The 14,339-nt window shown below is 50.1% G+C and overlaps 1 protein-coding gene across 1 annotated transcript in view; it reads left to right on the top strand.

The window, feature by feature from the left end:
• The window catches only part of Manbal (mannosidase beta like), a 29,540-nt gene extending 15,448 nt beyond the window's left edge, over positions 1-14,092 (top strand). The window contains exon 3 of the mRNA XM_052723877.1: positions 13,238-14,092. Coding sequence (XP_052579837.1) covers positions 13,238-13,345 — 108 coding nt within the window. The 3' untranslated portion in view covers positions 13,346-14,092. The remainder of the gene's footprint in view (positions 1-13,237) is intronic.
• Positions 14,093-14,339: the final 247 nt, after the last annotated feature.

Below are 14,339 nucleotides of genomic sequence, written 5' to 3' on the forward strand. Positions count from 1 at the left end.
TGTCCTGCTATGTTGGAGGTCACCAAGGCCAATTTAGGGTCAGTGATGAACTAGGAGGCCTCACAGCTGTGGTAACCACAGTGACAGGACATAGAAAAGGCATGGGATAAAGCTGGAGGGAGGAAAACTGACCCAAGTCCAAAAATGCCCCCACTGGAGCTGCACAGATGTGTCCAACTCGAGTAGCAAGGAGTCAATAGGTCATGAAGCATTGTCCAGCCAGGAACTCCATAGAGACTGTGTGCAGCGCGTGCGTGCGTGCGTGCGTGCGTGCGTGCGTGCGTGCGTGCGTGCGGTGAGTTTGGGACGTTTTTGTTTGAGACAGTCTCATGTAGCAGAGGTTGGCCTTACATTCCTGATCTTTCTGCCTCTGGATCCCTAGTAATGTGATTTCAGATATGCACTGCCACACTTGGTTTATGGGGTGTTGGGACTAAACCCAGGGCCTCCTGCATACTAGGCAAGCACTCTCCCAGAGGAGCAGCATCCCCAGTCTGTAAACACAGCCACTGAAAGCTAACAGTTTTCTGTTTCTGTGACAGTATTGGGCATTGGATCTAGGGTTTCACGTACTGAGAAGCAAGCGTTCTACCCATGAGCTATAGCCCCGGCCCACAAGGCTTTTTACTGGGGTCACATAAACACTGGCTTACTACTGTATACCCAAGTTCCAGGCTTCTGGAAAAGCAGGTGTCCAGCATAAGCCAGATTGCTTGACTGGTTAGGCAAAGTGCACTCTCAGGAGCTGTGGGAGTGAGGGGAGTTGTTAGAGGTGCCAGTGCCAGTAGGGGCAAGCGGTGCCAGCAGATTCTGGAAAGACGCCATTGTGTTTTACGTTACTTTATTCTACATACCTACAGTGTTTGATTCCTACTACTAACCTGGAACTCAGGCGGAAATGTGAGGGTTTGTTTTGGCCTCAGGTTGTGTTCCTGAGGGAGATGTTGGGGGGGGGCCTCAGGTTGTGTTCCTGAGGGAGATGTTGAGGGGGGCCTCAGGTTGTGTTCCTGAGGGAGATGCAGGGGGGCTCAGATTGTGTTCCTGAGGGAGATGGGGGGGCCTCAGGTTGTGTTCCTGAGGGAGATGCGGGGGAGGGGGGCTCAGGTTGTGTTCCTGAGGGAGATGCGGGGGAGGGGGGGGGGCTCAGGTTGTGTTCCTGAGGGAGGTGGGGGGGGGCTCAGGTTGTGTTCCTGAGGGAGAGGCAGCCGGCACAGTGCTCTCTGTGTGTCGCTCCACTCTGGAAGACATTGGGCACATTTGCTACAACTTGGTTTCTAATTTCTAGGAACTTTTCTTTTTAGTTTAATTTGTTTTTGAAATCTTACGAAACATTTATATATAACATTTCCAAACTCTATAGTAAGGTACATTCATAGAAGTTTCCTTTAATCTCATTATGCCCCTACCAGTCCCCTCTTGCTCCCATAGGAAGTCATTTTTATTACTAAGATTCATCTTTATCATTTTGATTCATTATTGTTTTTTAAAACCAAACTGCTTGTGTGTGGTAATGTATATGTATATGTAATTATAGTCCTTCCTCTGAGTTACTAAGCCAGCACATAGTCATAAACATAGTTTTGCACCTTCTTTTTATTTTTCTTCCTGGATTTTTCCCCCCATAAAGTCTCACTATGCAGCCCTGGCTGGCTGGAACTCACTGTATGTAGACCAGGCTGGCCTCACACTCACAGAGACCCACCTGCCTCTGTTTCCTAAGTGCTGGCATTAAAGGTATGTGCCACTACACCAGACTTTTTTAACAATGCACAGTACGTTCTGGAGACTGTACGTCTTGGGGCATGCTGTGTTCTGAAGCTCCTGCTGATGTCCTGGAGAGGGTGATGGGTACTGACGCATTGGGGAGCCAAGTCAAAGGAACAGGTGTGACATGGGGCCAGGGGAGGGAACATGCCAGGTTTTAAGTTTTTAAAAAGTGCCCTTAAGGGGCTGGAGAGATGGCTGAGTGGTTAAGAGCACTGACTATGCTTCCAGAGGACCCAGGGTTCAATTCCCAGCACCCACATGGCAGCTCACAACTGTCTGTAAGTCCAGTTCCAGGGCTTCTAATACTCTCACATAGACATACATGCAGGCAAATGCCAATGCACATAAAATAAAAGTAAATTACACATGTATATATATATATATATATATATATATATATATATATGTGTGTGTGTGTGTACCTTTAAATATACATATATATTTTTAAAGGTGCCTTTAAGGCATCTGGGTGGTCTGTCTGTCCCAAGTCAGCAGGTGGGTTTGCGTGTCTGCAGGAGGAGAAGGCTGTGGGCAAACAGTTGACTGACATTAGGGCATGTGGAAGATGACATTGAAGCCATGTGAGAGGATGAAGTCTCCCCAACAAGATCCTGAAGGGAGATGAGGAGAGGGCTAAGAGGCCCTGCGGCACACACCTGTAGTCCCAGCACTTGTGAGTTTGGGGCTAGCTTAGGCTACTGTGCTAGTTTGAATGTAATTGGCCCCATAATCTCATAGGCAATGGCACTATTGGGAGGTGTGGCTTTGTTGGAACAGGTATGGCCTTATTGGAGGGAGTGTGTCACTGTGGGGGTGGGCTTTGAGGTTTTCTATGCGCAGGATACCACCCAGTGTCTCAGTCAACTTCCTGTTGCCTGTAAGATGTAGCACTCTCAGCTCCAGCACCATGTCTGCCTGCACGCTGCCGTGCTCCCCGTCATGATAATAATGGACTGAACCTTGGAACTGTGAGCCACCACCTCAATTGAATGTTTTCCTTACAAGAGTTGCTGTGGCCAGGCAGTAGTGGCGCACACCTTTAATCCCAGCACTCGAGAGGCAGAGCCAGGTAGATCTCTGTGAATTCCAGGCCAGCCTGGTCTACAGAGTGAGATCCAGGACAGGCACCAAAACTACAGGGAGAAACCCTTTCTCAAAAAACCAAAAAACCAAAAAACACCACAAAACAAACAAACAAAAAACCAGAGTTGCTGTGGTCATGGTGTCTCTTCAAAGCAATAGAAACCCAACTAAGGCAGCTACACAGTAAATTCAGGACCATTCTGAGCTGCATAGACACTGTCTGAAGCAGGGGATATGGAAACGGCTCAGTGGATAAAGGGCTGGCTGTACAGCATGAGGAAGGACCTAAGTTTGGGTCCTTAGCATCCACATGGCTAAGTGCATGTGACCCCAGCACTGGGGTAGGTAAGACAGGCAGAGTACTAGGGCTTGTTGGCCACCAACCTAGCTGAAAGTAGCAAGCCCCAGGTTCGATGTCTTCCTTTAGTCTCCGTACGTACACATGATGCGTGTACCACATACACCATGAACACAGACTCATGCACACATACACAAACAAGAAAAAGGGCAGAGCGTTGAGGGGCTCCAGCACAGACAGGCTCGTGGCCTCCGGTGGTTTTGTCTGTCGTGTGTTCTTGTGGTTTGTGGATGTCACTCACCATTGGACTTTCCACCCATAGTCACATCATACTTTAAAAACAATCCCTGGCCCCAGTCCTCAGACAGGGCATGCCGTTGGGTCTAATAGTAACAAACTTTGTCTGTCTCTAGTTGCTGCTGAGTCTCCAGGGAGGGAGGTGATGACCATTGTTTTATTTGGAGAGCCGGGAGGGGAAGCCATGTTCCGCTCATTGTTCTTAACCTTTGAAGTGAGCCTCCTCAGTCCCAAGGCTTGCAGGGAAGGACCACAGCAGGTTAAGGGCCTCTGAGGCAAGGAGCTAACTAAGGGCTCCGAAGTAAGTCTCCCCCAATCAAATGCAAGTTTCTCTCTGGCCTTCACACCTGTTCACTGTGCCCCTCCCCCATAGTAAATCAATAGATGTAATTTAAAAATTTTAATACATGCCTCCTAAAAAACGGGTAGAAAAAATTTTTTAAGTATATGCCTCTTAACTCCCCCAACAAGCAGGAAGACTTAATTTACCTCCATCTTTTAAAATATAAATACATTGCAGCAATTTTTAAAATTATTTATTTTTTTATTTTTTGTAGTTTAGAGGGAAGGAACACAGGGGAGCTACCTTCCTACCCGAAGTTTACTGTATTAGCTTTGTTTTACTGAAAGAAGATTTCACATTGTAGCCCAGGCTGGCCCAAAACTTAGAATAATAGCCTTCCTGCCTCAGTTTCCCAAGGGCTGCCATGCAGGACTATTTTAGCAATCTTTGTGAATGCGTGTGTACATGTGTGGAATCAGAGGACAACTTGCATGGGTCAGTTCTTTGTGCCCTGTGGATTCCAGGGATCAAACTCGGGTCGACAGGTTTGGTGGCCAGTCCTTTTACCTGCTGATCCATCCCATTGGCCCCAGTTTTAGCTGGACTGGAACTCTCTCTGTAGACCAGACTGTCCTCAAACTCACAGAGATCTGTTCACCTCTGTCTCCCAAGTGCTGGGATTGAAAGGGTGTACCACTGTATTTGCCCTTTTTACCTTAAAAACAATGAGTACAGCTTGCCAGGGGCCTGGAGAGATGGCCCAGTCAAGAGTGCCTCCTGCTCTCACAGAGCACCTAAGCCTGCTTCCCAGCAGCCACAGTGGCAGCTCACAACACTTGTAACTCCGGCTTCAGAGGATCCAACCCCCTCTTCTGGCCTCTGTAGGTACCCACGTAAACACACATACACATAAATACAAACAAAATAAATCTTAAACAACAAAAGACTAAAGTTGGAGAGATGGTTTAGCTGTTAAAAGCATTTGTTGCTCTTACAGAGGACCTGGGTTTGGTTCCCAGCACTCATGTGGTGGTTCACAGTCATCTGTAACTCCAGTTCCAGGGGATCCCAAAACCTCTTCTGGCCTGACGTCCCATCTCTGTAGTTACCAGGCATGTACATCGTATATATACAGGCAAGGAAACAAATCACTCATACACATAAAATAAAATAAATACATCTTTAAGCCGGGTGGTGGTGCACGACATAAATTCCAGCACTCGGGAGGCAGAGGCAGACAGATCCCTATGAGTTCAAGGCCAGGTCTACAAAGCTGGTTCTAGAATAGCCAAGGCTACACAAAGAAACCCTATCTTGAAAAACTAAAAAAAAAATAAAAATAAAATAGATGCACCTGAAGAGCCTGGTGGCCTGACCAACTCTGCAGCTATCCAGGCCCAGATTAATGCTTCAAGTCAGTCAACCCCAACTCCTACTCCATTTACAAGCTTCTGGACCTCGAGGAGGAGCTGGTGCTGCAGAACTAGATCTGGGAGCACATCATCACCACCAAAAATGAAAACCCAAAGCATGACTGTGATTGAAGAAGTCTCGAAAATGGTCCAGTATTTGTGGTGCTTCAGAGACCAGAGGCCTCGAGCCAGTCCAATGACTCATGGCAATGAGTATTTGCATGTAGGGCTATATGGGCAAATGTGTGTATGTGTGTGTGTATGTGAGTGACGTGCTACAGTTTCCAATGCCACTGCAAAGAATGAATTTTTGATAGAGGTGGGAAGATGGCGGAATAAAGCAATACATACTCAGAGGAGAGAGGCTGAACCATGTTAATGTCTGAGGCCTGAGCTACTGCTGGAGGCCATGTTGATTGATGTCTGTGGTCCATGCTACCACCAGGTGCCATATCTGAGTCCGTGATCCTGTTGTGTTCATGGCCAGTGTTACCACTGAAGGTCATGGAGATGTCTGTGGTCCAGGCTGCCACCAGGGGCCATGGACCTGCTACAGCTGGAGGCTGTGTTGATGTCCGTAGCCTGTGTTACTAGCAAAGGCCACACAGATGTACGTGGTCAGGGCTGCCACCTGAAGTCATGTTGATGTCCGTGGGTCAGTCTGCCACCGGAGACCATGCTGAGGTCCATGGTACATGCTGACACTGGGGGCCAGGTAGATAGATATCTGTGGTCCATGATGTCACCATGTGGAAGTCCATGATCCATGCTCCTGGTAAGTATAAAGGACAGGAAAGCTTCTGCAGTGGCATCAATGACTGCAGACTCACAGTTGAGAAAGAGAGACATGGAAGGTTTCTATGACAACCCCCATTCCCCAAAAAAGTAACAACCCAGACAGGAAGCCATTGAAGAGAACTCTTAGAAATTGTGATGGGGATGCTGAAGTGAGCTCTCAACAATAGCTAGCTACTGGTGGGGAGGGGAAGGACTCACTTTTCTTTGTGGGGGCTGGCCACCGGAAATTTAACCGTGCTCCAGTAACTGTATCGACAACGCAAACTGGACTTTCTTTTTTTTCAATTTCTTTTTTTGGGGGGAGGGGGAGGCCACGAGTAGGGGGTGGACCTGGGAAGTAAGAGTGATCCGAGTATATTATGTGAAATTCCCAAATAATCAATGAAAATATTAAGAAAAAAAAATCTTAAAAAAATTTTAAACAAAACCAACCAAAATCTTTTCATTGGTTCAGTAGCGATGATGATGATGGTAGTGGTGGTGATGATGATGATAAAGTGCTATGAACCCGCTGGGCGGTGGTGGCGCACGCCTTTAATCCCAGCACTCGGGAGGCAGAGCCAGGCGGATCTCTGTGAGTTCGAGGCCAGCCTGGTCTCCAAAGCGAGTTCCAGGAAAGGCGCAAAGCTACACAGAGAAACCCTGTCTCGAAAAAACCAAAAAAAAAAAAAAAAAAAAAAAAAAAAAAAAAGTGCTATGAACCCACTTACTGCCTTAGGCCAGCACATGGCCCCTGGGACTAGGGATTCTGCTACAACTTTCTTCTGTATGTTGCCATGAGACAGCCCCCCCCCCCCCGCCCCCACTCCTAACAGCCCTAAGGGGAAGAAGGGGCTTTAAGTAGAGGACAAGGGAGGTTAGGGAGGAAGGGAGCCTGGGAAAGTGGGGACAGCTTGTAGAGCCTCCTTACGGCCTGAGGGCAGCAGGGAAGGGCTTGCTTGGTTGCAGAGGATGCAAGGGAGGCGGCAGAGGGCCAGAAGTGGGATAAGGGACCCAGAGAACAATGCTGCTCTTTGCTGGTCTGCTTAGGGCAAAACTATCCTCTTGGTTGGCATATGGAAACAAGGTTTATTAGTAGCTTTTTGGGTCAGAAGATAATATTTTTGGCTTCAGATGATGGGAAAGCCTTTGAAAAGCAAAAGAATGTCTTTCCTCTTGTTCCAGTAAGCTGATTTCTTGCAACTGGTTTATGACTTCAGTGCTTCAATACTTAGCAGATTATTTGAAAGCTCTTTGGGGGTTAATCAGAGAAGAAAAAAAAGAACACATAAATGCTTCCCACCCCACCCCCTTCCTTTTCAGAGGAGAACAAGAGCCCACTGGCCAACATAAGCCAAGTCTCTTGAATTCTAAGCCAGATGGAAGGCTTTCTCATTGACACCTCATTAAGCTGAGACCTGAGAAAACATTTATTTGCCCCTAAGGCCAAGGCCACGGCCACACAACCCAAGTATTTTCTTGTAGGCTGGATTCTAAACTGTGAGATAGCAGGTCCTTAGACAAGACAGCAAATACACTTGTCTCTCAAGCCAAGTGTGGTTGTATGGGGGGAATGATAAAAAGGATCCTGGGGACTGGTGACACGGCTCAGGGACAAAGGCCCCAAGCCTGATGACTTCTTCAGTCCCAGAACCCACGCGGTGGCAGAAGAGAAGAGAAGAGAACTGACTCCGTAAAGTTTCCCCGACCGCCACACTATACCCACACATGTACACACCCATAGTAAATAACGTTAATAAGATTTAGGCTGTACATAGTGGTTGGTACACGCCTTTAGTCACAGCACTCAGGGAGCAGAGGCAGATGATCTCTTCTAGTTCTCTGTGTGAGTGGGAGTCACGGTCTTGAAACTGGGTCTACTCCTGTAGCCCTGACTGGCCTTGAACTCGCTTTGACTTAACATGCTCACTTGAAACCTAAGAAGTTACTGGGCTCTGCAGGGAAAGATTCCAGAAAGGCCTGAACTTGGCCCCAGCTACTTACGCTGCTTGAAGTTTCTATGTACTGTAGAGAGACTGAGATGTAGTTGCTGCTTGGCTGGGAACCCAGGACTCCTAAGGTGTCCTCTGCCTCCCCTCTGGCCCCCTCTTGTCTTCATGGCCCTCAATAGGGCCTGCTTCCTCTGCTCCCTGACCCTGTGGTGAGATGACAGCTCCCAGGCTTTCTCTCCTTCAGCTGCAGCATCCCATGGAGGCTGCCTTCCTGCTTGGTCAAGTTCAAAGGCCTTGAGAAGGAACTGTATGGCTGGCCCGCTGGGGACAGCAGTGGTCCGTGGGTGGGAGCTGCGAAGAGGGGAGGTCTATTCCTGCAAAAAATGGAGTCCTGGGGAGCTCACGTAAAATCTGCTACCTCCGAAACTGGAGGCAGGCAGGCTCGGCTTGCAGCTCTTGCAGTCAGCTCTGCCGAGCCCAGGCAGCCCTCCTCAAAGAGTTCCGGCAGAGCTGACTTTGGGCCTCACTGGGTAGGTTTTCCTAGGTGAGAGGCAGCAACCAAGTGTAGTGAGGCAGGCATGCTTGTGCACACCTTTAATCCCTGCCCTCTCAAGGAAGAGGAGTGGATACTGTGAGTTCGAGGCTAGCCTGATCTACATGGCAAATTCCAGACCAGCCAAGGCTCCATAATGAGACCCTGTCTTTTTTTTTGGGGGGGGGGTTTGGTTTGGTTTTTTGAAACAGGGTTTCTCTGTGTAGTTTTGCGCCTTTCCTGGATCTCACTTTGTAGAACAGGCTGGCCTCGAACTCACATAATCCGCCTGCCTCTGCCTCCCGAGTGCTGGTATTAAAGGCGTGCGCCACCACTGCCCGGCGAGACCTTGTCTTAAAGGAAAGGAAAGGAAAGAAAAGAAAGCTGGAAGGCGGTGGCTCATACCCTTTAACCCCAGCACTCAGGAGGCAGAGGCAGGTGGATCTCTGTGAGTTCAAGGCCAGCCTGGGCTACAGAGCAAGTTCCAGGACAGCCAGAGCTGTTACACAGAGAAACCCTGTCTTGAAAAACAAACAAAAGAAAGGAAGGGAGGGAGGGAGGGAGGGAGGGAGGGAGGGAGGGAGGGAGGGAGGAAGGAAGGAAGGAAGGAAGGAAGAAAAAAAGAAAGAGAAAAGGAGTAATGAGGAAGTGTGGGTGGCTGCTCCTCTGCCTCATCTGGCCTGAGCTTGCCTCCCAGGCCTTTTGGATCAGCTTCTGCACAGAATGTCGATCCAGTTGGCCCTACGTGAGTGGGTATTTGCATTGTTGCGTGACTCATGTAGTGGGTAGTAAGAGTGCATCTGGTAGCTAGCTCCCCGTGAGTTCATGGTTTAGATGCTGGCTGAGCGGTCATCTCAGCAGCCAGCTAGCTGCCAGCACCTGGAGGGTAGGCATCTCTGCTGGCTTGTGTGTCTGTCCAGGTCTGTGGTGTTAGTGAAGACTCAGCAGATAGCTTCCCCACAGAGGACAGTGAGGCGTAGCAGACTTGGACGCTGTGAGTCTCTGGAGCCATCTGTCTCCAGATCCTGCCTTTCCCAGGGGTACTGACTTCCTTCTCAGGCCCTGTGATGTGTGGGGAGGATAGTTGCTATCAGCATTCCCGTCGTCCAGGATTTACAGCCCAGAGCCATGTCTCTGCTGTGTTCACTTTATAAATTCCCTGGCGGCTCTACTTGACCACGTGCTTTCCTGGGCAACTTACCAGAATAGATAGTGAGTGTGGTGGCATTTAATGTGCCGCCCACGGAGATGCCACTTCCAGCCTGAAGCCTGCGGTGTTCGGAGACCTGAAAACCCTTCCCTGAGCTCTGGGAGAATGGCCCAGAGAGCTCTGTGCAAAGTTCTGTAGAGGGCCTTGAGTTTCCACACCCATCAGGGCCACCATAACTGGATAGTTAACTTGAACAAGCACATGCCCAGTCCTGGCATCCAGGGACAGACTAACAGCCAGCTCTGGTTCTGCTGCCATGTGGTTGCAGCTTGGGAGGAGCTTGTAGTTGGCTTGGGGGGCAGGTGTGCTTTACTTAATGATCTGTTCCTGAGAGTGCTGTGTGGTGAGCAGGGTGAGGGCATCATCATGCTCCCACAAGCACCAGGCTGCAAGTGTGTGCCAGACTAACCAATGGGAAGGACCTGTAAAGTCCTGCCAAAGAGTTTCTAGAATGAGCTTCTGGGGCTTGTGTGTGTGTGTGTGTGTGTGTGTGTGTGTGTGTGTGTGTGTGTGTGTGTATGTACTCAAGCCCCAGGCATCTGGTCTCTGCCTCTCTAATGCTAAGATACTAGCTGTGTGCTGCCACACCCCACTTTTTACATGGTTACCGGGGATCTGAACTCAGGTCCTTACACTTGGACACCAAGTGCTTTACTAGCTCAGCTGTCTCCCAGCCACCCCTCCCAGACTGATTTTCCTATCACAGTTCTACTTGCCTGCCACGCATCTGAGATGCCGTGTCTTTGGCGCAGTTGAGCCCTTGTGGACAGCTTCCCCCCACCCCCCATTTCATCTGGTGTCTTGTCCTCTTCTCGGGCCACTGCCTTGCTCACCTCCATGCCTCAGGGAAGGGCCAGAGCTCCAGTGTGAGGCTGACCTGGTCCCTGTTCTGTGCAGCCTTAGTCTAGCTGAGCCATAGAAAGAGGAGAGCTCCTGGCAGGTCAGATGAGACAGTTCCCAGGCGGGGTCCGAGCAGAGCTTGGTGCTTTTCTTCCCCTGACTGTTTGCAAGGGAAGAATGAGAGTGCTGAGTGACACTGTCCCAGTTTACAGGCGCACAGCCGCATCGAGCCGCACAGGGCAGAGTGCGCGCTCAGTGCCTCTCCCTTGCCTCTGCACAGATCCCATGACCTGGGCCTGATGGGAGCAGCAGTTTTCTGGCCTGGTGAGCTGTTCGATCGACACTCCATTATCGATGGAATTGTATCCACAGGCCCGGAAACTCCGGGCAATGGAGGCTTCTTTTTTCCCTCAGTCACTTCAAGGTGAGGCTGTCGGGTCTATAGTCCGCTCCTCCCTGGCTTTTCCTAGCCGCACACATCTGAAGAGAAATGAAATCACTCACTTGTTGAGTCACTCCTGTCAGCCTAGAGTGGAAACTACCCCTGTAGGACCTGAGGACCCGATCACACTGTGACTGCCCCCTGTGCTTCCCTGTACCTTGCCTGCAAGTTCCCAGGGTCAGAACCTTGGCCTTCTTGCCAGGAAATGAGGCTCCCCTCCAGTGGCTGGATGTACTGACCTTCTGCAGCACCCCACGGGGAGCACACATGAATGCACGCTAAGCACCTCTGCAACAAGTAGATGTCTGGTCCGAAGAAATCACTGAGAGACAGACAGCCTTGGCGGTTTGGAATAAACCTTCCCTTTTCCACACGTAGCGGCTATTTTGGTTTCTTTACTGCACCTATTTCATTCAAGAGGATCCTCTTTGTCTTCCAGAGCAAGGATGGGGCCTTAGTCTGCTTTTTAATTTTTCTGTTTTAACTTAAGATCAAGGAGGCTGGGGGCTGGAGCGATATCTCATCAGTTAAGAGCACTTGCTTCTCTTCAAAGGACCTGGGTTCCATTCCCAGCGCTCACATGGTGGCTCACAGCCATCTGTAGCTCCAGTTCCAGGAGATCCAACAATCTTTTCTGACCTCCTGGGGCACCAAGCACACATGTGTGTATAGACATACATACACACAAAACACATAATAAAATTAATAAATCTCACAAAATTAAAAAAATAGACCAAGGGGGTAAAACACACAAACAGCAACTTTCCCCATATTGAATTCCAGACCAGCCAAGGCTACACAGTAAGACCTTGTACCCTGGGGTGTGCTGGCACCTTGGGGTGTGGTCTGTGAATACAAGGACAGTGCTCTTGAGCCATTGCCACCACGAGGGGACACAGCTACCGTCACTGTGTGTATAAAGTATCCAAGAGAAGCTGGGAGTCCAGATTTCGTGGGAAGTCATTCAGTTGTGTGTTTTTGTGCATGATGTGTGTGTGTGTGTGTGTGTGTGAGAGAGAGAGAGAGAGTGTGTGTGTGTGTGTGTGTGTGTGTGTGTGTGTGTGTGAGAGAGAGAGTGTGTGTGTGTGTGTATGTGTGTGTGTGTAGGTGCACAGGTGCCAAGTGTGTGTGTGGATGTCAAGAGGACAGTTGCAGAGTTAGTTCCTTTCACCTTCATGGAGGGCCTTGAACTTGAACTGCATGCCAAGTGCTTTTCCTCACGGAGCCAGCTCACCAGCCTGGCATGGATTATTTTTTATCACATTTACTTGTTTGTTGGTTTGTTTTGCGGGGGATACATGCCACGGTACATTTTTGGAGGTCAGAGGACAACAGTTTTAGGAGTCAGTTCTGTCTTTGAACTGTGTGGGACCTGGAGATGAAACCCAGATCACTGCTGTACCCTCGCCTGCCGAGCCACCATGCCACACCCCCCACCCCACCCCCCACCCTCCCTGGATTTTTGAGAATAAACACTGCATACCAAGTACAGCTTGCAGACAAAGCCCAGGCCGTGGCTGTCATCCCCTCAGCTAACCTGCTTCTGGGGTCCTTTGGGCTACCACACAGGCTTGTTATCACCAAAGGAGATACAAGAACACCAGATAGGAGCATTCCTGATTCTGCTCTGGTACAAGCGCAGTAGCCCGGGGCAGGCCTGCCCCTTCCTGGGGCTCACTTTCTTTGTCTGCACAGTGAGAGCCAGACCTAGATCTGTGACTTTGAACTTATTTTTTTCTTTTCAGCAGCAAAACCTTTGTTTCAGCCAAATCTTACAAGGGCATCATCACAGGGTATGAAACAGACAGAATGGAACTGTCCCAGTTGCTGAGAATCTGGGGTTCTGGCCCGAGGCTGCCTCTGCCCTCCCCGGGGTACCCTGCCAGACTCTGCAGAACACAGTGTAGTGGTAGCCCACCTGCCAGCTGCTCGCCCCACCCCCAGCCCAAGTTCCGTGGCTGACTAGGGGGAGGAGAGCAATCTCCAGGAGTGTCAGCCATAGCAGCCTCCCCACAGCCGACCCTCACTAATGCTTCCTAGCATGAGGCATCCTGACAGCCACTGGGTGCCACCAACCCTGCTGGTGCTCCTGTGACTTCACCTCCCCCAGGTGCCTGTCACTGTTCCCAGCTTATACATGAGACATGGGACTGAGGGGCCCATAGACCACTGAACTGGGAGGTAAAGGAGCCCGGATGCCACCTGGTGCTGTGCACGTCCAGAATCTAGTCTGGGTAAAAATCCTTCCCTTGTGTTTCTGTGCCATGCTTCAGTTGACAGAATCCCGTTGGTCAAGGTGGATTTCTCTAAATATGACTCTGTCTTTTTAAAAATCACCACACAGGAGGCCGAGCAGTCCGAGCCCAGAAGTGCAGAGGTGCCGAAGAAGCCCAAGGCTGCCGTGCCTTCCATCAACAAGAGGCCGAAGAAGGAGACGAAGAAGAAGCGGTAGAAGCAGAGGCCTGAGGAGCCCGTGGCCTTGGCCTTGGGGGCAGCCCTCCTGGGAGCCAGCATCCTGTTTCCTCTCACGGACTGTCTCTGTCCTTGGCTCGAGGTCTGAGAAGATTGAAACTCCCTCTGACCACAGGGATCAGTCCCTAGGCTCCAGCTGTTCAGACCACCACTTCCTCTTCCATCACTCTGGTACACAGAGACTCTCCGAGAGCAAACTCTGTCCTGGAGGGTTTCGAAGTCAGGTCAGGCTCACAGAGCCAATTATTCATGTTAGTCCTCGGTCCAGTGGTCTTCGGACCAGAGGAGTCACACCGCAGTGTGGAATTGTTACCTAAGGCTACAAGCACACCCTCTCCCATTACTTGTGTCACATTTGTGTGTGTGTGTGTGTGTGTGTGTGTGTGTGTGTGTGTGTGTGTGACTTTTGTATGCACAGAACTTCACGTGTGTTCAGCCCACTCACTGCAGCAGCCAGGTCCTGAAGATGTTGGGGGACGGCAGGACAGCAGAAGGCCTGGCCCGGTGGTACCTGCACGGGAAGGTGGTAGCCGAATGAGGCCAGATTTCCTGGGCACAGACTTCGTAAGCCTTTGAAATGGACTTGTCATTTCCAGACAACCACTTTTCACCCGTTCTAACATTCAAAGTGCCTTTGACTCTGACCTGTCACCCCCGCATTTTTCATTCCCTGACCAACGAAGAAAAATTATGTGAAGTAAAGCCAATAAACTGTCTTGCATGCTGAGCCTGTGTTGTTGCTGAGGAGGGGAAGGGACAGCCTGGGTTTCTCTCCTGAGAATGAGGGGAACACTGTCCCCATAGAAATGGGGCAGTGTGGGCAGAATGGGCAGCTGTGGTCAAAGCCCTCCAGGCCAACCCGCTCTGGAACAGGGTTTCAGAAAGGGTCCAGTCAGTGGCTCTATGATGTCTTTAGTCATTGGGAACACCTGAGTTAGTTTCCACAGGGCCCAGGCCCCTCTCACTCCATAGGT

Source organism: Peromyscus californicus, unplaced genomic scaffold (genome assembly GCF_007827085.1).
Source record: "Peromyscus californicus insignis strain IS unplaced genomic scaffold, ASM782708v3 Scaffold_7__1_contigs__length_154581171, whole genome shotgun sequence".
Taxonomy (NCBI): domain Eukaryota; kingdom Metazoa; phylum Chordata; class Mammalia; order Rodentia; family Cricetidae; genus Peromyscus; species Peromyscus californicus.